The 27,506-nt window shown below is 44.8% G+C and overlaps 1 protein-coding gene across 1 annotated transcript in view; it reads left to right on the top strand.

Annotated features, from left to right (window-relative positions):
* Nucleotides 1-27,506, top strand: part of KIF6 (kinesin family member 6) — a 1,617,941-nt gene that overhangs the window by 1,196,284 nt on the left and 394,151 nt on the right. Inside the window, exon 16 of the mRNA XM_078647330.1 lies at nucleotides 25,587-25,637. Within this exon, the coding sequence (XP_078503456.1) occupies nucleotides 25,587-25,637 (51 nt within the window). The remainder of the gene's footprint in view (nucleotides 1-25,586; nucleotides 25,638-27,506) is intronic.

Consider the following 27,506-nt stretch of genomic DNA (forward strand, 5'->3'; position numbering starts at 1 on the left):
TGTGTCCCTACTGTGAGGCATCCCAATGACACTGTGTGAGCAGCTCTTCTACTCTGTCTGTGGCTGTGTGCTGTCATTTGCTCACCCTGTGTCCCTACTGTAAGGCATCCCAAGGACACTGTGTGAGCAGCTCTTCTACTCTGTCTGTGGTTGTGTGCTGTCATTTGCTCACCCTGTGTCCCTACCGTGAGGCATCCCAAGGACACTGTGTGAGCAGCTCTTCTACTCTGTCTGTGGTTGTGTGCTGTCATTTGCTCACACTGTGTCCCTACTGTAAGGCATCCCAAGGACACTGTGTGAGCAGCTCTTCTGCTCTGTGGTTGTGTGCTGTCATTTGCTCACCCTGTGTCCCTACCGTGAGGCATCCCAAGGACACTGTGTGAGCAGCTCTTCTACTCTGTCTGTGGTTGTGTGCTGTCATTTGCTCACCCTGTGTCCCTACCGTGAGGCATCCCAAGGACACAGTGAGAGCAGCTCTTCTACTCTGTGGTTGTGTGCTGTCATTTGCTCACCCTGTGTCCCTACCGTGAGGCATCCCAAGGACACAGTGAGAGCAGCTCTTCTACTCTGTGGTTGTGTGCTGTCATTTGCTCACCCTGTGTCCCTACCGTGAGGCATCCCAAGGACACTGTGAGCAGCTCTTCTACTCTGTGGTTGTGTGCTGTCATTTGCTCACCCTGTGTCCCTACCGTGAGGCATCCCAAGGACACAGTGAGAGCAGCTCTTCTACTCTGTGGTTGTGTGCTGTCATTTGCTCACCCTGTGTCCCTACCGTGAGGCATCCCAAGGACACTGTGAGCAGCTCTTCTACTCTGTCTGTGGTTGTGTGCTGTCATTTGCTCACCCTGTGTCCCTACCGTGAGGCATCCCAAGGACACTGTGAGCAGCTCTTCTACTCTGTCTGTGGTTGTGTGCTGTCATTTGCTCACCCTGTGTCCCTACCGTGAGGCATCCCAAGGACACTGTGAGCAGCTCTTCTACTCTGTCTGTGGTTGTGTGCTGTCATTTGCTCACCCTGTGTCCCTACCGTGAGGCATCCCAAGGACACTGTGAGCAGCTCTTCTTTCTATGTTACTCTCCCCTTCGGGTATTTCTCTGGGTTGCCTCCGCCTTCTCCCCTTCCTATCAACGTTGCGGCTGCAACAACCGCTTCCTTTTGGTGTGGGTGGGTGGGTGGGCTTCCGAGGCGATGGGTCTTCATATGGCCAAAAGGAGGGCCTTCATCCCTTTTGACCTCCTTGACCGCTTGCCCCCCTTCACTGTGATTGGGGGGCTCGCGGTCCGACGGGAGCGACCAATCCCGGTGCGCCCCTTTTTCGCAGGCTATTCCAGGGCGCTCCCGCCTTCGGGCGGCGTTCCGCACGGGCCCCTACGAGGTCCGCCTTCGCCTTCCCGGCCTTCGTTCCTAGTAATGGGCCCGGTATTCATGGGTCTGGGTGCTTAATCTCCATTTTGTAGACAAAGCGTGTAATTCCTTCAGTTTGGGGTTCTTGTAATCAGGCCCCTGGGTCTCCTCCAGCATCACTTCCTTCTTCACACCCAGGCTTGTCTCTCTGGTTATGCTGCATTCGCGTTTTCCTACAGAAGACCTCATATTCGACCCAATCTGTCAGAACGGATACATTTTTTTGGGTGGACATGAAACATGCCTTTCCATTCAGTGGCTTGTGTTGAGGGGCTGCCAGCAGCAGTGCCCTGGCTCTGCACTCTGTCCTGCAGGCGCCTGTTTATGGCTTGTGGACTCTTCTCTATAATGACCCCACATGGGATTTTAGGGCCAAATGGGGGTCCATCCTGCCAGCTTAGGGGTCCTAATGGCACATTGTTGGCCTGTGCCTGGTTTATAAACTGAGTGGAATGCAGCACAACATGTTCACACTGAGCTATTTCAAGACACTGCTTCTAAAGCCAAAGAGGCGGGCTTGCGGCTGGATAGGCCTATGCGTCAACGAAACATCCAACGTCAATGGAAGTAAGGGTGTGGCGGCAGTGGGTGCTGCAGCACCCCCAGAATAACATTCCTTGAGTTCAGAGGGGGAAAGAGCAATAAAGATTAATTAATTAATTAATTAATTAATTGTGGGTTTCTAACGCGCTAGAATCGACTCCCGAAGGAGTATCTCTGCGCTATAGACCGCTGGGGAACCCGTCCTGGCTTTCCCTGTGGCATGGTCCCTATTGGGTTATCTCCAAGGTGAAACCAGGCATCCCCAGCGTATGTGGGGGGCCGTTGTGGAGATGAGGCAAGCTAATGCCCAGAGTTGCCGAATGTGTGATCCCTAGTTAGAGTAGGCACCGAGGCGAGAATTATCGAGTCCACTGACCCTGGTCCAACACCCTGCCGCGTCGGGAATTGAACCCTGGTCCCGGGCCGTCCTCTGCTCCCGGGTCTGCCGCCTCTAACCAGTGAGCCACACCACTCCACTCCAAGATGCCTTTACATTTTGTTTTTATCTTATCATGTTTTCCGTGCATATGTTTTCTATGCGTTAGGATGTGGCCTAGCGGCAAGAGCGGCCAACTTTGGAGCTGGGAAACCAGGTTTGAGCCTCGGCGTTGGCTCAGCATCTTGTGATCCTGGGCAAATCATTTAATGTCTCCGTGCCTGCCAAAAATGAAAGTGTCCTTGTGTAATGTAACTGGTGCTCATGTAAAGCGCTCCAATATCTTTGAGTTGAGTTTGTGCTATATAAATCTGCACACAAAAAAGACAGGCCAGCTATGTCTTCAGACAAATTGTATTCTGATTTTTATCCCAGAAATTGGCGTTTCCTTTTCTTTCTCTGACTGTAAAGTGTGAGGATTTTGTAAAGTGAGCTATCTGACAATCTTGGGGTACAGGGAGTGTGAAAGGAAAAGTCGCTTGATTTCACTTTTTTTTCGAACACTAACACGCAACAAAGTTTAAATACCTGTAAATGAACTGTGCAAATATTTCAGAAAATAGCAGTTAGGAAAGCACAAATGAAGTTTATTTTTTGTAATTCTGAAATATGATGGAAACAAAGATTTTAATATGATTAAAACAAATCAAGACACTTTACCTGGTGATCCACATATGATTAATTTTCTCTGAAACTCTAGTTCCTCACGTTATCGTTTGTGCGCAACATACACTTCTCACTAAAACTGTGTCTGACATTTTATAGGCCAATTCAATGGAAAGTGTGCTGTTTATCAATGACTGTGCACTACCACACCATGCTTTAGTGATATATTTAACAGAGTGCTCTAAAATACACCTATCTATAATCTACAACCGTGCCACTCTCTTGCTGAATACATTTGCTACCGGTAGGAAACGGGGGTTTTGTTGCAGTACCCCACCACCACAATTTTTGCTTGATATCTAATGCAACTTTGACTGAAAGTGTGCTGGGTTCCTGCTTACCGGGTCTTCCGTACCAGTGTTCTGTCCCTAAACTATATCATTGTGCCACAATTGGCAAAACTTAAAACTCCATGTAAGTCCCTAGTAAATGGTGCCCTTGCTATGTAGGGCATTGGGACTAAAGAGCGTCCCTAAGGGCAGCGGCATAACCTGTGCCACCCTAAGGGACCCTCACCAAGCTCAGCCAACTGCTGTTGCAGCCTGTGTTCTTGTTGCAGAGAAAACCGAAGAGTCGACATGTCACACATCCCTGTGTGCCATGCCTGCAAAGCACTACATGTGGTATAGTAAGTCACCCCTACAGCAGGCCTCAGAACCCCAAGGCAGGGTGAGCTAGCGCTATGAGTGGGCATATCTGCGGGAATAGATCTGTCCATGAGCTATCTAGGTTCACTCTTGGTTATCACAAGTGCACGGGGAAGCCATACCGAGTATGTGGGCTGGACACTCATGATTACGAGTTCTCCAGCTCCATGATGGTTTCACTGTACCCCAGCTGTTTGGTACCAAATATCTCATCTTAATAAACCCACACGGATGCCACTGTCGGATTTATTAGGAAATGCACCTCGAGGGCACCTTAGAGGTGCCCCCTGAAAACCTACCACTAGTGTGTTCATTGTTTTTTTTTTTTTTAATCCTCATATTGCGAAAATTCTATGTGTATGGAAAATTTGGTTTCTACCTCTGACAGTTTTTTGTACCGTCACTGCCCATTTCCCTCATGTCATGAGAGTTTTCCTTTTCCATGTTTAATCAGAGGAGACCCCTTGCCATTACATATTCACAAGTCTGTAATCAGAGGGAGAGGGAGCTAGCCACCTTGGCTACTCTATGAGTATCATACTCATATTCCAGACTGTGCTTTCGCTTTAATCATAGGATAGTGTGTTCTAACCTTCTTTATGGATTTAGGTGTTTCTCCATAATTTCCCAATAATTAAACCTCTTACTGCAATTACCCCGTCTGTCTAATTTATTTATCTTTATAGCGGAGTTCATCCATTCCCCATGTGATGGGGATGTTGGCCCAATCCACTTGATGCATATTTCCCTCCTTGCTATCACCATTAACACAAAAAGTAGCTTTGTTTCCATTACTGTTAATTTTACTTGTTCCGTTGTGTTACCAATCCCAAAAAGAATAAGAGTTTCACTTACTTTTAGATGTTTTCGGAATATCAAACTTAACGTCTTACCAACTTCTTCCCAGAATGTTCTCAGGGATGGGCAGCTCCAGAACATATGAATATCATCTGCCCTTTCTTCCCCGCACTTAGGGCATTTTTTAATTCCTGCATTCTTAAATTTTGAAAGTTTTTTCGGAGTCCAGTAGGCTCTGTGCAAGGTGTACAAGTGGTTTCTTTTCAGTCTCACAGATTTTAGTGTTGACCAACATTTCTCTATTGAGTCATCCCATAGGCTTGCTAGTTCTTCTGTATCTAGATCTTTCCCCCACGTTTGTTCTGCTATTTGGTAACTTTCCTCCTCTTCCATTATTAAAGTCCAGTACCATTTTGCTACCTCCTTGTTTACGGGTAAGATTTTTGTCATTTCTTTTTCCAAGTTTTTACTATCTTTATCCTGTGATGGTATTGTTTTTGCCCAACTATTCAGTTGATAAAACTTAAATTTTGACATTGTTCCATTAGTGATTTTATTCATTTCTTCCCAGGATATCAATGTTGACCCATTTAGTAGTTGACCCCAATAGTTAATATTGTTTTGTTTTAAAGGGGTGGCCATAACATCTTCCAGACAGTTCGGGGTTCCGGGAGAGTTCCATATCGGAGCCATTGCGCTGTAGTAGGGAATTTTTAAAATCGTTCTCAACTGTATCCAAAGTTTTGCTGCTTCCTTAAGAACCTTTAATTTAACTTTTTTAAAGTATTTTGGATGTCCAAATTTGAAGAGATAGTGGTCCTCTGCTTCTGTAGTCGCTTGCAAGTATTCCGGATAGTATTGGTGTATTCCTAAAAGGTTCCTTATATTTTTAAATTGGAAAGCCCTACAGTATTCTATCAAATCTGGACTTGCGATACCTCCTTTCTCTTTCTTTCTCCTTAACTTCCTCCATGATATTCTGGTTCCCTTGGAGGCCCATATAAAGCTTGCAATCTCTCCCTGTAGTTTTTTCAGTTCAGCTTTTTTGAATTGTAGTGGAATGTTATTAAACAGAAAGGTAAATTTTGGAAGTATATTCATTTTTATGATGTTGGACTTCCCTATAAAACTCAAAGGCAGGCTAGACCATACTTTAAGTAGTTTTCTTACATCTCGGGCTACTCTGTTTAGATTGTTTTGTGGTATTTTATCTATATTTTGATTTATCAAGATGCCCAAGTATCTTATCTCTTTTTTTGTGTTTGGACTATGAAAATGGGTATTCCATGTCATTATTTCTGTTTTCGTATGATTTACTGAGTATCCTGAAACTTGACCGAATTGAGAAATGATTTTTTCTATAGCTGGTTTGGATCTCTCATATTCCTCTGTGAATAGCATCAGATCATCTGCGTAGAGTGATAGTTTTTTCTCCCATCTCTGATATTTAAAGGGAATTATATCTTTACAGTTTCTGAGTTTGTTTGCTAGGGGTTCTATATATAAGTTAAAAATCAGCGGAGAGAGAGGACACCCTTGTCTCGTGCCTCTACCAATTTTTATATTATTCGTAAGGTTGCCATTAACCAAGACTCTTGATCTAGGGTTTTTATAAATTTCTCCTATCGCATAAAGGAAGGATTCCCCTAGATTATTTTTAATCATTATTTTGTTTAAGAAAGCCCAGTTCACTCTATCGAATGCCTTAGCAGCATCGACAGTTAATATTGTGAGAGGAATATTTTTTGATGTGGCTATATCTATTGTACTTATGAGTTCATGTGTCAGTTCATGCAATTGTCTTCCCTTTGTGAAACCTTTTTGATCTGAGTGTATAAGTTGGGGTATAAGCTTTCCTAGTCTTGTTGACAAAATTTTAGTGAAAATTTTATAATCTGCATTAAGCAGAGATATCGGCCGATATGATTCACATTTTTTTGGATCCTTTCCTGACTTTAAAATGATTGTTATTGTTGCATCATTCCAGGTATCTGGCAACCTTCCTTTTTGTTTAAGTATCAAATTTACTAATTCAGTTATTTGTGGGACTAGTGTGTCTGTTAGAGCCTGGTATAATTCGCTCGGTAGTGCATCAGGGCCTGCGGCTTTCCCTTTTTTCAATGTTTTTATTATATTTTCGACCTCAGTAGGAGTGATTTCCTTGTTAAGCTCATTTTTCTCCTCCTCAGATAGTTTTAACATTGGCATGTCTTTTAGGTATTCTTCTATCTGTTCCTCAGATGGGTTTATATCTTCAGCGTATAACTCCGAGAAGAAGGACTCGAATTCTTTTCTAATTTCATCTTCTTCTGTAGTCAAACTTGATTGATCTTGATTTCCTATGATTTTTATTTTGTTTCTTACTAAGTCGGTCTTTAACTTCCACGCGAGCCATTTCCCACATCCTTCTCCGAATTCATGTTTTGCCATCTTGCTTGCTTCCCATTTAGTTTTTATTCTTTCTTCAAGAATATCACTTAATCCATCTTTCTGTTTTTGCCTATCTTTTTGCAGATTTTCTTTCATAACCGGATCCCTTTCTGTTAGTATTTGAGTATCTAGGGCGTCTTTACCTTTTTCGATATCTAGTAATTCTTGTTTTAGTTTCTTTGATCTATATGTTCCTAGACTGAGTAGCTTACCCCTAATTACTGCCTTATACGTATCCCATATTATTTGTTTAGATGTTCCTATTTTGTATTTTCAAAAAAGGCTTCTGTTTCTTCCCGGAATGCTTGTACTATTACTTGATCTGAAAACATGGCTCTTTCCACCGTGAATCTTTTGTGTGTATGAGTTGTCTTAATTTGTAATGTTAGCTGTACAGCTGAGTGGTCCGATAGATGGGCTGGAATATGAATTAAGCTTGTTACATTTGTCAGTAAGCTTCTATCAACTAGGAAGAAGTCTATTCTAGACCTATGTCCCAATCTCTTATTATGCAATGTGAAAGGTTGGCCCTTATCCCCTTTTTCTCTCCATATGTCGATTAATTCTAAATCTCTCTTGTATATGCCAATCCACTCCCTCATTTTAGGTAGATTAGGAGAATTGGAATTTCTTCCTGGGGGAGACCTGTCAATTTTAGGATCTAAGATAAGATTGAAGTCGCCTCCTAAAATTACTGGAGTGTTAGCTGTTAGTAATTGTGTATACAGATTCTGTAAGGGTTCTGGATCATCAAGATTGGGGCCATAGTATCCTGCTATTGTGTATGCCGTGTTCCCTAGTTTTACTTTTGCTAGTGCCCATCTCCCTTTCCTGTCAACTTCTGAGGATTCTATACTTGCCTTTAAGGATTTCTTTAGAATAATTATTACGCCTTTAATGTTGCAACTTTGGTTCGTGCTGATATAGGCATCCGCCCATCCTATGTTTTTCATTATCTGATCCCATTCTTCTTTCAATAGGTGTGTTTCCTGAAGAATAATAATTTCGCTTTCAGATGTTTTAAGATATTCCAAGATTTTATTCCTTCTGCTTTTAGTTCTCATACCATTAACATTCCAACATAGAATTTTTATGGTTCTACCGGTGTCTCCCATTCTCCTTTATAGTTTTTTTATTTTTTTTTCCTGGCCAGTTTCGGTAACGTAGTACTTGTTTGTTGTTTCGCTTTTTTTCCATTTTCCATTTTTCTTTTCAATATAGAGGATTTATTTTTTTGGTTTTTTTCCCCCATTTTGCTCCCCACCCATTTTTTGTCTTGTGTTTTTTTTACTCTTTTCTGTTTCAATGTTTTGTTCTTACCCTCCCTGGGGAAGCCTCCTTCTTCTTCCTTCCTTGGGGATTTTATCTTATCCCCTTTTCGCTCCTCTTCTTTGGACCTGGAGTATGTATTGCGGAATCCAGCGCTTTTCGCTCTCTTTATCATTTTTTTTTTTTTCCCCACTTATTCTACCTTTGTATACATTTGGAGTCCTTTTTTTTTTTTTTTTTTTTTCAAATCGTGGATTTTTCCCCTTGAACAGTGTCCTTCATTAAGCAGAGCAGATTTTTCACCTCTTCAGGATCTCTGATGTTCCTCATTTTGTTGCGCCACATAATTCTTAAGGAGGGTGGGAATTTCATCTGTACTGTAGCTCCTAGAGCTTGTAACTCCGGCATGAATTTCCCCAGTTCCCATTGTCTGTCTTGAGACGCTTTGGACATATCAGATCTAATTCTGAAAAACCATGAGTCTTTATTGAAATTTCCCTTTTTCAGGGCTTCACCCAAGATTCTTTCTTTTAATGTATATGTCTTGAAGTTTATAAGAATTTTCCTGGGTGTTTTCCTGTCTTTGGGCTTTCCGTAGGGATCTCTATGGACTCTTTGTATGTCTTCTCCTAGCGTCTCAGCTTCACACCACGGGAAATGTTCCACTAGTAGCTCCACAATGAATTTTTTAATGTCACTGCCCTCTTTATTTTCAGGAACATTCAAAATTCTTATGTTATTTTTCCTTGCCTGATTTTCAAGAGATTCCATTTTTTCGCTTATAGATTTTCCCTCTTGTCTCAGCGTGTATATTTCTTTTCTGTTGCTTTCCACTCTACTGTTCAATTTTCCCACTTCTCCTTCTATTGCAGTGACTCTCTCCCCTAGGGCGTTCAATTTACAATCCAGCTTTTCACAAACCTCTTGAATCTTATCTTGTTTCGCCTCAGATATGGCGAATTTGTCTCTCATCTCGATCCATATTTTTTCAAGAAAATCGTTGGTTTGACTTATGGGACTTTTGGGACCCGTCGGTCCTTCCTTCTCATTTACTTGTTGCTCTCCCACATTTTCTTTCTCTTTGTTTTTTTCTGTAGCTACATTATTACTGGTTTGGGTTTTTCCTGCTGTGTCTGTTTCTTCTATTTCTTCTGTTTCTTGTGTTGTAAGTGTGGTAGCTTTGACTATTGCTACGCCTCCTTCGGCCATTTCTTGATGATCAAGATGAGGTCTAATTTTGTCAATTATTTTGCTTTCTGACCCAGCTTTAGTTACTGATTTTAAAAGGAGATTTGGATTTTTGATTTGTGGGATGTTGAGAGACTCCTTTTGTGAGAGGTGATTTTCTTTTTTTTTTTGTGGGCTTAATTCAATTTTTTCAGGTAATAGTACAGGTCGTTTTATATCATCTTTTGTTTTCTGTACCTGGACTTTAAAAAAAGTTCTTAAAGAGGGTGTGATCTTTATTTTCTGACTTATGTCACCTTTGTTTTCAGGTAGTTTTAAGAGTTTTTTTGAGGGTTGCAGAGATGGTTTTATTACCTTCCTTCTCTTTACCTCTCTGGGGGTAATATTTTTAGGGTATTGTTTGAGGAAATTCCTGTTCCTAAGGCTGTAGTTTGAGACCACAGCTACTGCACTTTTTCTTTCCTCTATACCTTTCACACTGTCTATTTTTTTTGAGCCTACACACTTTTCATAAGTGTCTGTCTCATTATCTGTGACTTTTTCGCTTCTCAACCCGGTTATATTAAAATTACCCTCCTCCTCCTGTACTTTCTTATTCATGTGAGGCTCCTTTTTTATTAGGCAGTCTATATTTGTGTTTATGTTTGATACCGCTGTTTTCACTGTGCTCGCTGTATTCACGTCTCTTTTCACTCCTTCTTTGCTCACATTTTCACTCTGAGCTCCAGTGTCCCTGTTAGCCCACACCTCCCGAGAGACTCTGCCCTGAATCACAGAGCAACACGAAACCCCGTTCTGCTCACCTTCCCTGCTGTTTCTGCCGCTGCCGCTGATTCCTCGGAACAGGAAGCCAAGCCTCCCAAACACCTTCCTGTGAGCTGCTTTCGCTTTCCCAGCCTCTGCCCAGATACCGATGGGGTTCACAATGCAGTTCGACGCGTCTCTCTTCAGTTTCACCGGCAGGTCAGCATTCTCACCGGGCTCCGTTCTCAACCTCGGGGGGGAAGATGGCGGCCGAGTGAGACGCCCGGTCGGAGAGCTCCTCATGAGAGACCTGGAGGGCAAAATGCGAGCTACAGCGGTATCAGCGCAGAAAAAATGACGGCGCTTAACAGAAATATTAAATCGCTCTGAGAAGCAAACTTTATCATTATGAGACATGAAGCGCACATGAAGCCGACATGAAGCGGGAGTAACCGGACGCAAGAAAGGAATTCTTTTGGAACCCGTTACTGACCCTCGAGCAAGCAAAGGAAATTAGTTTAAAGTTAAAAAGTAAAGGGATGGTCGGCTACCTGATTTTTGGAAATTCGAGGTTGAGAACGGAGCCCGGTGAGAATGCTGACCTGTAGTGTGTTCATTGTACAAGTTTTGGCCGCTTGAGATGATAGCCATTGCTCTTAGTGGTCAAGAACAAAGCCTCCTCTAATGTGTTGAGAAATATAAATAAAACAAAAAGATTCATTCAGACTGAACTATAAGTCTTAGACCCATATTGTGTTGAATTCCAATGTGACGGTGTTAATATAAAAGTAACTGATATAACAGTATTGGCAATGGTTTAGTTCTATACTGGTTACAGGCAGACGTGGTAAAGCCGTATGTAACGTTGCTCTTCTGTGTAATCTTCTTGGGACTGGTGTGGTTCTGTGTCATTACTTAGGGATCAGCTAGGTCTTTCCTTCCTTCTTGATTTCAGATGCTTCTCGTCTGTGTTGTGAGGCTGTGCTCTAGTTTTAAAGAACAACAAATAACTGTGGGTCTGGTAAGGAACTCAAGACATGCTGTGTGTTGCTGGCTATGTGTCTGCTACTACTATTAAAATAGAAGACAGACTGGACAGTTAACCACTGTGAAAAATGTCCATCAGTTACGCGTTTTTGGGCACCCAGTACATCATTTGGTCTACTCCACAGTAGTTTGGCCACCACTCTATCCCCATAGATATATATTGGAGATACGTAGTGATGGATGGATGTCTGGTGGATTTTATTTGTATGTAACTGAGAGCAGTGCATAAAAAGTGAATGTAAGAAAAAATTATAAGTGTAAGATTGGATAGTGCATACAATTATTACTTTATTCTGGGGTCATGCACCTCCAATATTAAAAACAACAATAGTGCAAAAAAGTCAGGTGGTTCAAACAAATACCTTCTGACTGGGCTATCTGGTCGACATGTTTCTGCGGGTTAATGGTCAATTACTATACCAACCGCTTCCTCAGGACCCATAAACTTAATTGCTACTGCATACGTAGTGATATGTGAAAAAAACAGGACATTTGTGAACGGAAAAAAGTGTCACCTGTACACTTCCATTTTTCTCCTGTGAAAGTCCATTTGTGATAAAGCCAGCAAATCCACATGTAATGAAACATAAACAATAACACCTTCGTTAGTAAGGGCTATACAAGCGATATTGCTAAAAAAAATTTAATACTGCATCTAGGTCCAATGACCCTAGTGTGTATAACATTGTCAGCGTAATCAATGTCTCACCTTAATTTGTAAGGGAAATTGCCTCACCTCACCTGGCAAACAGCTCAGGAAAATGAAGCACTGCTCTAGAGTGCAGAGAAATATATACAAAAGTCAGTGTTAAAAACCAGTGTCGGGACAGTACAGAGTCACCACCTATGGGATGCCCAACAGCACACCAACAGGGGTCAATTGTCTTATCATTCTTCACGATTAGGCAAATTTAATTCGTCAGGCATGCATTATAAAGATGGTCTGTTCAATCGCCATTCTGTGTCTATTGTTATCAGAACATGATATCTGCACTGTGCCTACACTCCAGAATCATCAGCTTTGGAGTTAACACATAGCGCATCCAGGCATTAATTGGTTAAAGCTACAATCAATATTTCTCAGCCACAGACAAATACTCACTATCTGTCTACCAATGCGCCCATGCGCTGAATCTTAAAGCGCATTCCCTGGATTTACACACGCAGCGTCTATCATGCACTGCGTGTCATGTAAGGAGTTAATCAGAGCCCCTCCCGCACCCTTACCTCTCCGTCGGTACTTCAGACAGCCAGCCGGGCTGTTTGGGGAGGTGCCGCGGGGGGAGACAATCACTTCCTTATTGTTTCAGAGCCAGCGCGATAGGTCACACGCGCGGCTCTTGAAACTACCAGTGCTTCTGGGAAATGTGGTCTCGCACGCGCTAGGCAGGCGTCCTCTGGCGCGCGTCAGATGAAAACTACACTCGCCTCTGGGAAATGTAGTTTGAGAAGCGCCCCTCAGTCGCGCTGCGTTCAGACTGCCTCTGTACATGGAAGTACTGATTTAGAACGCAGTAAATACATAAATATATGTATCAATGATGTAATGTCAGCACTGAAACCATAAAACTCACTATAGAAATTGCTGGGAATAGATGTGAGCGCTATGACCGGATGGCTTATGAGTGTACAGATGTCGCCAAATTCTTGGCATAATTACAAGGCAGACATCTTCATGGCTATTCGGCCTGAATAAAAGTGATGGAAATATACTCAGTTAAGGTGATCATGTCATCCTTAACTCGTTAGGTAGGACAACCCGCCTATAGTACCTCAGGATAATAGCAGGTGGCCAGTCAGTCTATTAGGTCAAGCCTCTCAATGTACATGCAATCATCTGTTGATGCAACTACAATGTCATCCATGGGATGTCTTCGTTGAGCCCGCCTTTATCACAGTTGAGTTTGTACACCCATTTTTGCTCGATTTTAAACAGATGTCTAGATATATCTGTGATGTGCGTTGGAATGTTGGGTTGTTCTAACACAGTCCATTCGAAGTCCGTAGGTCTGTGCCCCACTTGGATATAGTGATTTGTCAATCTTGTTGCTTGCTTTCTGCACCTTATTGTGCTCTTATGTTCTGAGATTCTCGTTCTGATCTTCCGAGTAGTCATTCCGACATACCTCAGTGCGCACGGGCAGGTGATAAGATAGATGAGATTGCTGCTATTGCAATTTGTGAACCTTTTTTGTTCCCACGGACGATTCGTCCCTATGTCAATTGAGGTGGTGTGTCTGGTCTGTGGGCACGCGGCGCAATTACCACACGGATGGTGCCCTGTCACAGGTGGCATATTCCATATAGTACCCACTTGATGGATTTCCTTAGGTGGAGGTCTGGTGTGTACCAGCTTGTCTCTTAGACTAGTTGCTCTTTTGAAAGCAAATAGTGGTTGTGGCAAGGAGTCTTCACCGGTGTTCAATATCCTCCAATGCTTTCGGACTATGCGTTGAATAGCGTTGGATCTAGTACTGAACGTATTCACGAATGTCAGCCTGTCGTTCTTAGTCTTCGGAACGGGTGGTTCAAGTAAGGCTTCCCTGTTATTGTTAGCTGCTCTCTTCATTGAGCGCCTAATCAGTCTCTTGGGGTAACTCCGTTCAGCAAGTTTTAATGCCAGGTCATCAGAATGCTTGATAGAATCTTCTTTAATGGTACAATTCCGCTGCACACGCAGAAACTGTCCATAAGGTAAATTATCGCGTAGCGATTTAGGATGACAGCTGGTGTACTGCAGTAAGGAATTACGAGCCATAGGCTTTCTGTATAGTTCAGATTTCAGACCCTGTGGTGTTGCAGTAATCAGCAGGTCTAGGAATGCCAACGAATGTTGGCTGTTCTCCAATGTGAAGCGTAGGTATCTATTCTGGTCATTAAGCCAACTGTGGAACGCGCGGAGAGAAGATTCATCTCCACGCCAAATCACCAAGATATCATCAATATACCTCTTCCATGAGCATATCGATGTAAAAAACGGGTTCTCATTGTTCAGAACACAATCTTGTTCGAACTTATGCATATACAGGTTCGCCAGGGACGGAGCAAAAACGCTGCCCATGCTTGTCCCAGACGTCTGCAGGTAGTACTGACCCTCAAAATCAAAAAAGTTCTCCTTCATAGCTATCGTAGCCAAGTTCATGATCAGTGAGATAGGTGTTATTGACTCCCAGGTTTGTTCGCCCAACAGAGATTCAATTGCCTCTAATGTTTCGTTCTGAGGGATGGAGGTATAAAGTGACTCCACGTCAAAGGATACCAGGTGATCTGTCAGGATATTGAAATCAAGGTCTGGTAGCAATCTAAGTAGGTCCTTTGTGTCCTGTAGGTAGGTGGGCATCAATTTCACCATTGGCCTCAGGAAGACGTCAACAAATGTAGACAAGGGTTCTAGTATCGACCCAATCCCTGAGATAATTGGCCTTCCTGGTGGTGGTCTCCTTGCCTTGTGGATCTTTGGCAGGACATAAAAGTAAGGTGTGACCGGATGTTGAGTAGTCAGGTAGGCTGCTTCTTTGGTCGTTATCCAGCCACAACAGGCAATGGGACTCCGGAGCGGCAAGCAGATCCCCCAGGATCAAGCGGGCCAGAGCACGGGACCAGCCTCGTAGTGAATCTCAGCTCGCGCAATCTAACACCAGTGGAAGAGAAGGTACTAAACCGAGGCCTTGGTTTTGTGAGCACCAATACAGGCGACCCCTTTTTGACACAGATTGAGATGTCGAAATTCTTCCGAAAAGTGAGACTACATTTCTTTTTCTCGAAGGCAGAACTAACTGATACTTACTCTGAGAATACAGGACTTAAAAAACCATCTACTTTCAGTCCCCCAACAGCAATGGTTCCTGCGAAGGTAGTCACTTTTGAGGAAGCCGTACAGCATGACATACAAGAACTTTTCAGACAATCGCACAATCCTTTTGTGAATATCTCAAAACTTGAACAGGAAGCCCTCAAAGATCTGGCTAATGATCGCTCCATTACGATTAAATCAGCCGACAAGGGTGGTGCCACAGTCCTTTTGGATACATCCACCTACAGAGAGGAGTGCCTACGCCAATTGGGAGACACGCGCTCTTACCAGCCACTGACAGCAGACCCTACGCCAAGATTGAAAATAACTATTGGGCACATTGTGGAAGAGGCACTGGCAGAAGGCTGGATAACGACCAAAGAAGCAGCCTACCTGACTACTCAACATCCGGTCACACCTTACTTTTATGTCCTGCCAAAGATCCACAAGGCAAGGAGACCACCACCAGGAAGGCCAATTATCTCAGGGATTGGGTCGATACTAGAACCCTTGTCTACATTTGTTGACGTCTTCCTGAGGCCAATGGTGAAATTGATGCCCACCTACCTACAGGACACAAAGGACCTACTTAGATTGCTACCAGACCTTGATTTCAATATCCTGACAGATCACCTGGTATCCTTTGACGTGGAGTCACTTTATACCTCCATCCCTCAGAACGAAACATTAGAGGCAATTGAATCTCTGTTGGGCGAACAAACCTGGGAGTCAATAACACCTATCTCACTGATCATGAACTTGGCTACGATAGCTATGAAGGAGAACTTTTTTGATTTTGAGGGTCAGTACTACCTGCAGACGTCTGGTACAAGCATGGGCAGCGTTTTTGCTCCGTCCCTGGCGAACCTGTATATGCATAAGTTCGAACAAGATTGTGTTCTGAACAATGAGAACCCGTTTTTTACATCGATATGCTCATGGAAGAGGTATATTGATGATATCTTGGTGATTTGGCATGGAGATGAATCTTCTCTCCGCGCGTTCCACAGTTGGCTTAATGACCAGAATAGATACCTACGCTTCACATTGGAGAACAGCCAACATTCGTTGGCATTCCTAGACCTGCTGATTACTGCAACACCACAGGGTCTGAAATCTGAACTATACAGAAAGCCTATGGCTCGTAATTCCTTACTGCAGTACACCAGCTGTCATCCTAAATCGCTACGCGATAATTTACCTTATGGACAGTTTCTGCGTGTGCAGCGGAATTGTACCATTAAAGAAGATTCTATCAAGCATTCTGATGACCTGGCATTAAAACTTGCTGAACGGAGTTACCCCAAGAGACTGATTAGGCGCTCAATGAAGAGAGCAGCTAACAATAACAGGGAAGCCTTACTTGAACCACCCGTTCCGAAGACTAAGAACGACAGGCTGACATTCGTGAATACGTTCAGTACTAGATCCAACGCTATTCAACGCATAGTCCGAAAGCATTGGAGGATATTGAACACCGGTGAAGACTCCTTGCCACAACCACTATTTGCTTTCAAAAGAGCAACTAGTCTAAGAGACAAGCTGGTACACACCAGACCTCCACCTAAGGAAATCCATCAAGTGGGTACTATATGGAATATGCCACCTGTGACAGGGCACCATCCGTGTGGTAATTGCGCCGCGTGCCCACAGACCAGACACACCACCTCAATTGACATAGGGACGAATCGTCCGTGGGAACAAAAAAGGTTCACAAATTGCAATAGCAGCAATCCCATCTATTTTATCACCTGCCCGTGCGCACTGAGGTATGTCGGAATGACTACTCGGAAGATCAGAACGAGAATCTCAGAACATAAGAGCACAATAAGTTGCAGAAAGCAAGCAACAAGATTGACAAATCACTATATCCAAGTGGGGCACAGACCTACGGACTTCGAATGGACTGTGTTAGAACAACCCAACATTCCAACGCACATCACAGATATATCTAGACATCTGTTTAAAATCGAGCAAAAATGGGTGTACAAACTCAACTGTGATAAAGGCGGGCTCAACGAAGACATCCCATGGATGACATTGTAGTTGCATCAACAGATGATTGCATGTACATTGAGAGGCTTGACCTAATAGACTGACTGGCCACCTGCTATTATCCTGAGGTACTATAGGCGGGTTGTCCTACCTAACGAGTTAAGGATGACATGATCACCTTAACTGAGTATATTTCCATCACTTTTATTCAGGCCGAATAGCCATGAAGATGTCTGCCTTGTAATTATGCCAAGAATTTGGCGACATCTGTACACTCATAAGCCATCCGGTCATAGCGCTCACATCTATTCCCAGCAATTTCTATAGTGAGTTTTATGGTTTCAGTGCTGACATTACATCATTGATACATATATTTATGTATTTACTGCGTTCTAAATCAGTACTTCCATGTACAGAGGCAGTCTGAACGCAGCGCGACTGAGGGGCGCTTCACAAACTACATTTCCCAGAGGCGAGTGTAGTTTTCATCTGACGCGCGCCAGAGGACGCCTGCCTAGCGCGTGCGAGACCACATTTCCCAGAAGCACTGGTAGTTTCAAGAGCCGCGCGTGTGACCTATCGCGCTGGCTCTGAAACAATAAGGAAGTGATTGTCTCCCCCCGCGGCACCTCCCCAAACAGCCCGGCTGGCTGTCTGAAGTACCGACGGAGAGGTAAGGGTGCGGGAGGGGCTCTGATTAACTCCTTACATGACACGCAGTGCATGATAGACGCTGCGTGTGTAAATCCAGGGAATGCGCTTTAAGATTCAGCGCATGGGCGCATTGGTAGACAGATAGTGCGTATTTGTCTGTGGCTGAGAAATATTGATTGTAGCTTTAACCAATTAATGCCTGGATGCGCTATGTGTTAACTCCAAAGCTGATGATTCTGGAGTGTAGGCACAGTGCAGATATCATGTTCTGATAGCAATAGACACAGAATGGCGATTGAACAGACCATCTTTATAATGCATGCCTGACGAATTAAATTTGCCTAATCGTGAAGAATGATAAGACAATTGACCCCTGTTGGTGTGCTGTTGGGCATCCCATAGGTGGTGACTCTGTACTGTCCCGACACTGGTTTTTAACACTGACTTTTGTATATATTTCTCTGCACTCTAGAGCGGTGCTTCATTTTCCTGAGCTGTTTGCCAGGTGAGGTGAGGCAATTTCCCTTACAAATTAAGGTGAGACATTGATTACGCTGACAATGTTATACACACTAGGGTCATTGGACCTAGATGCAGTATTACATTTTTTTTAGCAATATCGCTTGTATAGCCCTTACTAACGAAGGTGTTATTGTTTATGTTTCATTACATGTGGATTTGCTGGCTTTATCACAAATGGACTTTCACAGGAGAAAAATGGAAGTGTACAGGTGACACTTTTTTCCGTTCACAAATGTCCTGTTTTTTTCACATATCACTACGTATGCAGTAGCAATTAAGTTTATGGGTCCTGAGGAAGCGGTTGGTATAGTAATTGACCATTAACCCGCAGAAACATGTCGACCAGATAGCCCAGTCAGAAGGTATTTGTTTGAACCACCTGACTTTTTTGCACTATTGTTGTTTTTAATATTGGAGGTGCATGACCCCAGAATAAAGTAATAATTGTATGCACTATCCAATCTTACACTTATAATTTTTTCTTACATTCACTTTTTATGCACTGCTCTCAGTTACATACAAATAAAATCCACCAGACATCCATCCATCACTACGTATCTCCAATATATATCTATGGGGATAGAGTGGTGGCCAAACTACTGTGGAGTAGACCAAATGATGTACTGGGTGCCCAAAAACGCGTAACTGATGGACATTTTTCACAGTGGTTAACTGTCCAGTCTGTCTTCTATTTTAATAGTAGTAGCAGACACATAGCCAGCAACACACAGCATGTCTTGAGTTCCTTACCAGACCCACAGTTATTTGTTGTTCTTTAATACTTGTGTGGGGGGTATAACTGTGCCCAGGTCTTTAAACACTTCCCTTGAACCCTCGAATAATTGTTTGTTGATTGTGCTCTAGTTTTGCCATTTTTTCAGTGGGTAAGGTGACACCTATGCTGTTATCACCTAAGTTAATGTTAGTCAAGTTACCGGTCTCTTGAGGTTCAATCCTATGAAAGAATGAGTCACAGCGGGGGGCGTGGCCAGGCTACTGACCATGATGGCCGCGTAGCGCTGAAGCTTCGCCTCTTCGCCCAACATCCTCGCCCGATCCTGCCCCTATACCGGCCCATCCTCGTCCAGATCACCGCTAGATCCCGGCGTAATGTCTCCCCCGCCCCCACCCCGCAGCGGGAGCAGTGAGGAGTTGTGATTGGCCCCCAGACTTACTGTGCTACTAACACTCGAGTGCGGCCGAGATCCCATGCTGCCGCCTGGAGCCTGCGCTACACGAGGCCCTGGCAGCATCGACGCACGCTGGAGGGCACATTGGGCCGGACCCGCTGGCACGACGTGACCATGGCATGGTCCTGAAGAGAGCTGCTGCCGTCGGCTGTGGTGATGCGGAGCGGAACCTCTGGCCACAGACGCGGACTCTTCGCTCTTCGGGTAGGCCGGCCCGCCTTGTTCCCAGAGGCCCCGCAGCGAGAGGGGCTGCGTTGAAGTCTGGGATCCAGCCACCCAGCCAGTTGGGTCAGTTCTGCGAGGGCCGGAGGAGCCTACAGACCAGGCCAATTCAGTGTGTGTCCCCGTTTCTGCTCTCGGCCAATTGATGCCTACAGCTGGGGAGTTCTGGCACAGGCCTGCCTCGCTCCTTACACCCTTCACTTTGCCTCTTCGGGAGGATATCTATCATTTCTGCCTGCTTTGGGGGACAGTTCGAGCTGCCCTGATCTTGGCCTGCACCAGCCAGAGCCTCGTACGGAGGCATACGCAGCTCCCGGCCTCTGTCTGACCTGCAATTTGACTGTGCCTGAGGTGATCCGAGCCCACCCACATAGATTGCAGAGTGGATACCGGAGGGTGTGTGTGGAACCCATTGGCTAGTGGCTGCCACTGGCTGTGGGGTTCGAGTGGCTGTTTTGCCCCCCCCTACCTTCTTCTGCTCTGCCCCTCGTTTGGATCGCTCGTCCCCTACTCCGGAAAGGGCTTCCTATTCTAGCTAACATGCCCGTGTGAGAGTCTGCTACATCCCCGCTTTTGCGTAGGAATTTGGTCCTCGCTGTCCTGGGCACTGAAGACGACCACCGCTTGCACCACACATCACACAATGGTACGCAAAGACCGTAAACAGAGGGTTTTACAGTTCAGCAAACCGGGCAACTCAGTGGTGGATCCCGGTGTTGTCATGGCTGAGGGTGGGAGCGAGGCAGTTCGGGCTGGGAGTACGCCATCTGGTTCAAACGACCTGATGCAGGAACTAAGGGCGGGGTTCAAGGCCCTGGCCAGACGCTTTGATGTTCTGGATATGCGCCTTGATGCAATGGGGGCCCGACTTGAGACTCAGGAGAGGCGCCTGAACACGGTCGAAGGCAAAGTGTCGGATTTTGAGGATGGAGCGGCTCACTCCACCAAAAGATTGGACCATATGGAGAAGATTCTTAAGAGAGTCGCCATGAAGAACGAAGATTTGGAGGCTAGGAGCAGGCGTAATAATGTTCATACTCTCGGAATTCCCGAGTCCACAAGTACAGGCTGCATGGACCTTTTTGTGGAAACCCTGCTGTCAGATCTTTTTAGCAAGGAATTCTTCACTCCCACCTTCCTGGTAGAACAGGCCCACCTTTCCGTGGGTCCATGCCTCATTCCGGGGTGCCCTCATAGCCCGCCTGCTGAATTTTCGTGACGGAGACACTGTGTTGCATCTCGCGAGAGAGAAAGGTCCTCTGATATGGCAGGATTTGTCGACCTCGCTGTATCTGGTGTTCACTACAATGGTCCAAGAAGCCAGGACAAAATACACTTGGGTCAAGGCCACACTCCGTAACCTGGGCCTCAAGTATGGCATGATCTGTCCTGCTCATCTATGTGTGGAAGTTGATGGTAGGGTTCCCATCTTTGACCCCCCCCCCCAAGTTCCCTGCCTTGGGGTGTGCAAGGATAGGTGGGGACCGGGGGGCGGGGGATGTTCGTGCCAACAGGGACTCACTGCTTATTTTCCAATTTACTCATGGTGACTTGCTTCGACTCTGGTTTGATATACGCATAATTACACTTTTTAATAGGTTACATGTCAGTGTGTGGTACATTGTCTGCTTTTTCTGACCTAACGATGATCACCTAGAACGTCAGGGGGTTGAATAATGTGAGGAAAGGGAAACAGGTATTGCACTATTTACAGAGGCTCTAGGCTGATGTTACATTCTTACAAGAGACACACCTGCCCAAGGCGTCCACAAGTGGTTTTGCATCAGCGTGGATACCTTATTGATATTTTGCAAATTATAGTACGTATGCTAGGGGTACTACCGTATTGATACATAAGCATCTGCCCTTCTAATTATCTTGGGCGCGTAATGACACTGAGGGACGCTACACTATAATGTTGGGCCAGCTGATTGGGTATCATATGGCATTCATCTGCGTGTATGCACCTAATGTCGACAGTCCTGACTTTTTGCACGATTTACATGCCCAAGTAGCCCAGTTAGAAGCTGATTATATTTGTATGGGTGGGGACTTTAATCTCCTGATAGATCGCACAAGTGATAGTACTGCTGACACCCCGGACTCTAAACCCCGGGCGTGCAGTGCTTTGAAGTAAATGTGTGGGTCACTTGGCTTGGTGGATGTGTGGCGGCACTGCCGTCCGGAGGAACCCGCCTACACCCATTATTCTGCGCAACACAACACCTGGACACGAATAGACTTTTGGTTATTGTCCCCTAATTTAGTCACATGGTTTCAGACATTACAGCACTTTCCCAGAACACTGTCCAATCACTCTCTGGTTGCCCTGACAGTTAGGAGGGATGCGAGAGGCAGTGGAGGCTTCCCTGGCAGGTATAGATGGACGAAGTGTTCCGTACTGAACTGCGTAGCGCAATCGTGGAATACTACAAACTGAAAAAGGGGGTCAGTGCAGTCCTGGGCCACGCTATGGGAGGCCTTTAAGGCCTACTTGAGAGGGATCTGTATTTCCAAGCATTCCAGGGTGCTGGGCGATCTGAGGCGCACCATTTTTAGAGTTGAAGAGCAACTGGACTCGCTGGATCAAGGGGGTGTGCGGGGCAGTCTGACCCTGCTGGCCTTGGACGCTTTTGGCAGAATTCAGCCAAGCTGCGGACAGGGAGACACTTTTTCTAAGTAAATATGCAACCGCCAGAGGATAAGGGGAAGGTGAGAGACCTGGCCGCACCTTAGTGTGACTTTTTGACCCCCAGCGGGGCGGTCATACATCACCAGCCTCCGCTCTAATAATGGTCACTTGCTAACGGTCACTTCGGGCATAGGATTTGCTGGACTATTACTCAGGTCTGTACTCGACTCGCGCAGCTCACAGTGCAGAGGACCAAACCACCTATTTAAATGAGATTGCGCTAGTATGGCTAGATAATGCTAAACAGCAATTTTTGGCTGAACCCTTTTCTGCAGAAGAAATAATTAGCGCCATTGATGCTCTTAACGGCTCGACAGCCGCCGGCCTTGATGGCTACACTGGTAATTTTTACAAAGCCTATAAAACTCTTTTGGCTCCATATCTCCTTGAGGTCTACGGGGAGGCGCTTAAACGTCAGGTGCTCCTCCCCATGTTGCGTGAGGTGGTAATCATTCTTCTCCCTAAGCCTGGTTAAGATCCGACATTATGTGGCTCGTATAGGCCGTTGTCCCTATTGAATCTTGATTATAAAATTCTGGCCAGAATGATCGCGTTTCAACTATCTCTGCTTTTAGACCAAATTATATGCCCAGCCCAATTGGGCTTTGTCCCACATAGATCCACCGCTCTAAATTTACATACTCTGTTCTCGGTGATCTACAGGATTTCGGCAGAGATACCTGCAGTGGCTGCCTTATTTGACACCGAGAAAGCTTTTGACTCTTTGTAGTGGTAATTTTTTCTAGCCGTTATGAGAAAGATGGGCATGCCTAAAGGGTTTATAGATCTCACCTCCCTGCTTTACGCGTCACCCACTGCTAGGCTCAGATTGAAAAGTACTCTTTCTGCAGCCTTCACCCTGACTCATGGCACCCGACAGGGTTGTCCGCTTTCTCCTCTGCTATTCATTATAGCACTCGACCCGTTGGTTCGATGATTGCAAGAACAGCATATACACAGGGGACTATAGTTTAGAACGGGCCAGCTCTTAATATCGCTTTATGCGGATAATATTATTTAGTATGTCCAACAGTCCCAAGAGATTCTTGCACCGCTGGTTGGAGAAATTATCCGCTTTGGTGGGTTCTCTGGTTTTGGCATCAATTGGAGTAAATCAGAAATTTTTCCTTTAATGCCATGCACCGTTGGGTCAGATTGTGGGTTCCATCTGACGTGGTGGACACGTCAGTCAAGTATTTGGGAATACAAGTCCACAGGGAAGCTGAACAGATTGTCTTGCTTGATTACGGCCGGCGCTGAACACTTTAGTCGCAGATGGAACAATGGTTGAGACTTCCTCTCTTGCTGGCTGGTTGCGCCACCATCATCACAATGGTGGTACTTCCCACGTTTTTATACTTGTTTCACAATATTCCTGTTCCACTCCCTATCAGATTTTTTCGCACACTCCTTTCACATCTCATTAGATTTCTGTGGGGGTTAGGGGCTAGAGCCTGGGTTATTTGAGACATGTTAACCTTACCATACGAGAGGGGTGGACTGGGGGGCCCTACTTTTCAGAATTATTATTTAGTGGAGCAGTGGAGCTTTGCACACTATTGGTATCATCCTGATGCCCGACTCCCTTATGCATGTCCAGAGACTGACCTGGTGCTTCCCGCCCCGCTGAAAACGATACCACCAAAAGGGTTCCCTAGAGACCCCTGTGATATCCAGACTGTTTCAACTACTTGCTGGGCTTGGCAGAAATTAGCACGTGTTACCGGAGGGCACACCCCTTATTCTTCTGCGATTCCGATTGCAAATAATGTATGCCTATTACTGAGGAGAGGTTGGTTCAACGCACACCCACCGCATACTCTCTCGAAACAATAGGGGACCTCTTTCAGGGAGGTCATGTGTTTTACAGCACAGAGGATGAGCAGTTTAGAGGGGCATCTTTCATGGACCAATTTGGGTTTAGTAGGCTGCGTAGAGCTCTTTGTGAGTACATCATGGAATTCCCTCTGGAACCAACAAGTTTTCCACCGCTACGCTACTGATCACAAGTAAGGGGGACGATCAACTCCTATCCAAATTATATAGGGTCAGTATTGCCCTGGCCCCTAGTAGAGATGCTAGGATCCGGGAAGCATGGGAACGGGATATAGGGCACCCGATACAAGACTCACTCTGGGAGATTTACTGCCCCCAGACCAAACAGGTCTCACTTAACAGTAAACATAAGCTGATACATGTCCCCAGAAAAAATTTACAGGATTGACCCCAATTGGCCACACACGTGTGGTGCACACCATGCTGATTTTGCCCACATTACTTGGAATTGTGTAAAAATAGGATGCTATTGCAGGGCCATCTTCACTCTCTTATCTAAGATGATACTACACACGATAGCCCCTGTAGCTATAATGGCTCTGTTGGGGAACGCGCGATAGATCCCTAAGCCAATATGCAAATTTACATCTATTGTGCTGTTATTGGCTAAGAAAGAGATAGCACTGCACTGGGGGAGCATAGTTACCCCTACCACAAAAGCCTGGCTCAATAGTTGTCCAGGCCAGGGTACATCTGGGGGCCACTTAAGTGCTATTTGATGGAAGTTGGCTCGTCCCCCCTTTTGCAGCAGTCGGCAGGAATAGAACCTGCCGGGGTGGGTTAGACCTCCGAGACTGTCTCTGATGCACATAAGCACCTTTAAAGTGCATGAGGTGGGCCATAAACCTTGGCATAAAGGGACGATTGCAGGTTGACTAATCGTTGATTTAGTAAAGAAATGTGTATGTTACCCCGAATACCAGTGTGCATTATGTACTTGATCATTTCTATTAACAATGTACTTTGTAAGGTCACAATGAGTAATTAATATGCAGTCTTTTTGTTGTATATCACTGTGAGAATGGAAAATAAAGGTAAAAAGAAAGTATGGGTCACAGCTGGTGAGGATAGCACTTAAACCTCACAGTAGCCCACAGTTTAGTGTTGTCTTCTGCTCATAGAAAGTCTTGCCTAGCAGATTACTCCACTCTACTCCACCTCTAAAGACTGCTTGTGCATTTCCATAGCAAATCACAATGAGATGGAGGCGAAAGAATGAAGCCTGGACAGCCAGAAGGACCATATAAACAGGGGTTGACAGCTACCGGGACACCTTTGAAGCACACATCTGAGGTTATTCTTAGCTATCCCCGGGCTCAATCATAGCAGACGTCTGCTGCCCTGTGGCTATCACAGAACTGTCAGAAGTGGAGCAAACATCAAGCTTGTGGAGAGGGGAAGCCGATGTGGTTATTTACACTCGCAGGTCTTGTGTTGTTAGTATTTATTTATTACACGTGTTCTCCCACAACCTTTCATTGGAGCTGTCTGCACTCTTTCTTTTCACAGACCAGCTTAAAGGAGAGGTCGAACAGCGGCGAATGCAAAAGGCAGCTCTGGGTAAGTAACTCCTTCATGTTTAATGTTTTATGTAGGTATTCTTTTGGGCTTGAGTGTAATCTTTAAAAATAAGTTAATTTGTTATTCAATAAAATTGTGTTTTCTTCTGTTTAAGATATGATACATACATTTGCAATTCAAATACATTGTCATTTGCATTTTAAAGTTTTTTTTAAAAAACAGCTACTAGACTCCTCTGATCAGCACCTCCTTCTTGTAGATCTGAGTGTTGTTTCTGCGATGTTCATAGGTGGTTTAGAGATGGTGTTGGCTTTTCCAGTGTCCCATGTTACAAGCTGAGAGTGGTGTTAACACATAGACAGCACACTTTGAGAATAAGGCGCATTTGTCATTAGTCTGTTCCAAGAGCAGGGGTTTTAGGTATTATTTATTTGAGTTTCCTAATCTGTAGCTCCTCATCACTCAGGGCTTTATACATAGAAAAACAAATGACATGTAGCCTTATCAGTAATTATAACAGGAATTAAAACCGACAATGAAACTCAAGTGAGTATCACGGAAGGGGACATTACACTCAAGGGAAATTAAGATTTCATCTGAATCGAGAGGAAAAGAACTAAAACAATATTGACTGGTCATCAGTGAGGGCTACTATTCATCAGGAAGATGGACTCTGAAAAGATGAGTTTTAATTGTCTGTGGCTGGGGTTCAGTCGTAATTTGCTCAGCAATGAGTTCCAGACAGTTATTGCCTCACAGAATGATGATGTGCCTGTGATGTTCTCAATTCAATTCAATTCAATTCAATAATAACTTTATTCGGTAGTTAAAAAAAAAAAACACCATAAAAGTTCACATTAAGCAAATGACAAAGTTTACAAGCATTAAAACCACTTAAGAATACAATGTGATGTTCTCAAACAAAGGTTTTCCAAGAGTAGCAGTCATGCCGCACAGATGTCCTCCACTGTTGGGCATTTTGAGCAGATCAGAGAGACAGAGTGGAGTGCTAAGATTCTGTGGTTTGTACAGGAGGCAGCCCAGCTTGAACTTCACGCCTTGAGTGGGAGCCAACGAAGAGCGGAAGGATGGTTGTAAGATGAATGATCACACTTTCTGGAGGATGATCAGAGTCTGGCTGTAGCAAGACATGTGGCCCTCAGAGGATCAAGGGATGCTTGAGGCAGGTCTGCTGGCTTCAGAGCAATATATCATTCAGCTCTTGCAAAGAATATTAGATGAAGTGTTCTAAATTGTCATGGTGTCACTGGTTCCAGTGGAGCTCTCTTTATCAGGTGATCTCAGGTGAACAGCCAACTTGTAACAATACAGAACTTCCGTACAGTATAAATAGGCTTTCCTGTTTTCAGTTTCTATTTTTGGTAAATTCTGGTGGTGTTTTTTCAGTGTTTTCACATTAGGCCATTCTGCAAGGCCCTCAACAGGCAACTTTAGAGGTTTCTCAATCATGCCATTGACTGAGAATTCGTATATCTTAGACTGTCTCCACCTATGCGTGGGTTCCTGTAATGAATTTTAATATATATAATTTGTGTAAATGTAAATGTAAATGTAGGTGTACTTATATAGCGCAAACCTGTCACCCAAAGGGCATCCTGGCGCTTACTTAGGGAACCCGTCCTGGTATTCCCCTGTGAGAAACCCCGGCAGGGTGTCACAAGGTGAAAGCCAGGCATCCCGCCGCGAGGGGCCGTAGTGGAGATTAAGCAAGCTATTGCCCAGAGTTGCAGAGTGTGACCCCGTGATTCGAGTAGGCACCGGAGCGAGAATTGTCGAGTCCGTGGAATTTTGAGCCCGAGACCCGCCGAGGCGGGGAATCGAACCCTGGTCCACGGTCGATCTCAGCTTCTGGGTCTGCCGCCTCTAACCACTGAGCCACGCTTCTCC

This window comes from Lissotriton helveticus, chromosome 6, assembly GCF_964261635.1.
Source record: "Lissotriton helveticus chromosome 6, aLisHel1.1, whole genome shotgun sequence".
In the NCBI taxonomy this organism is placed as follows: Eukaryota; Metazoa; Chordata; class Amphibia; order Caudata; family Salamandridae; genus Lissotriton; species Lissotriton helveticus.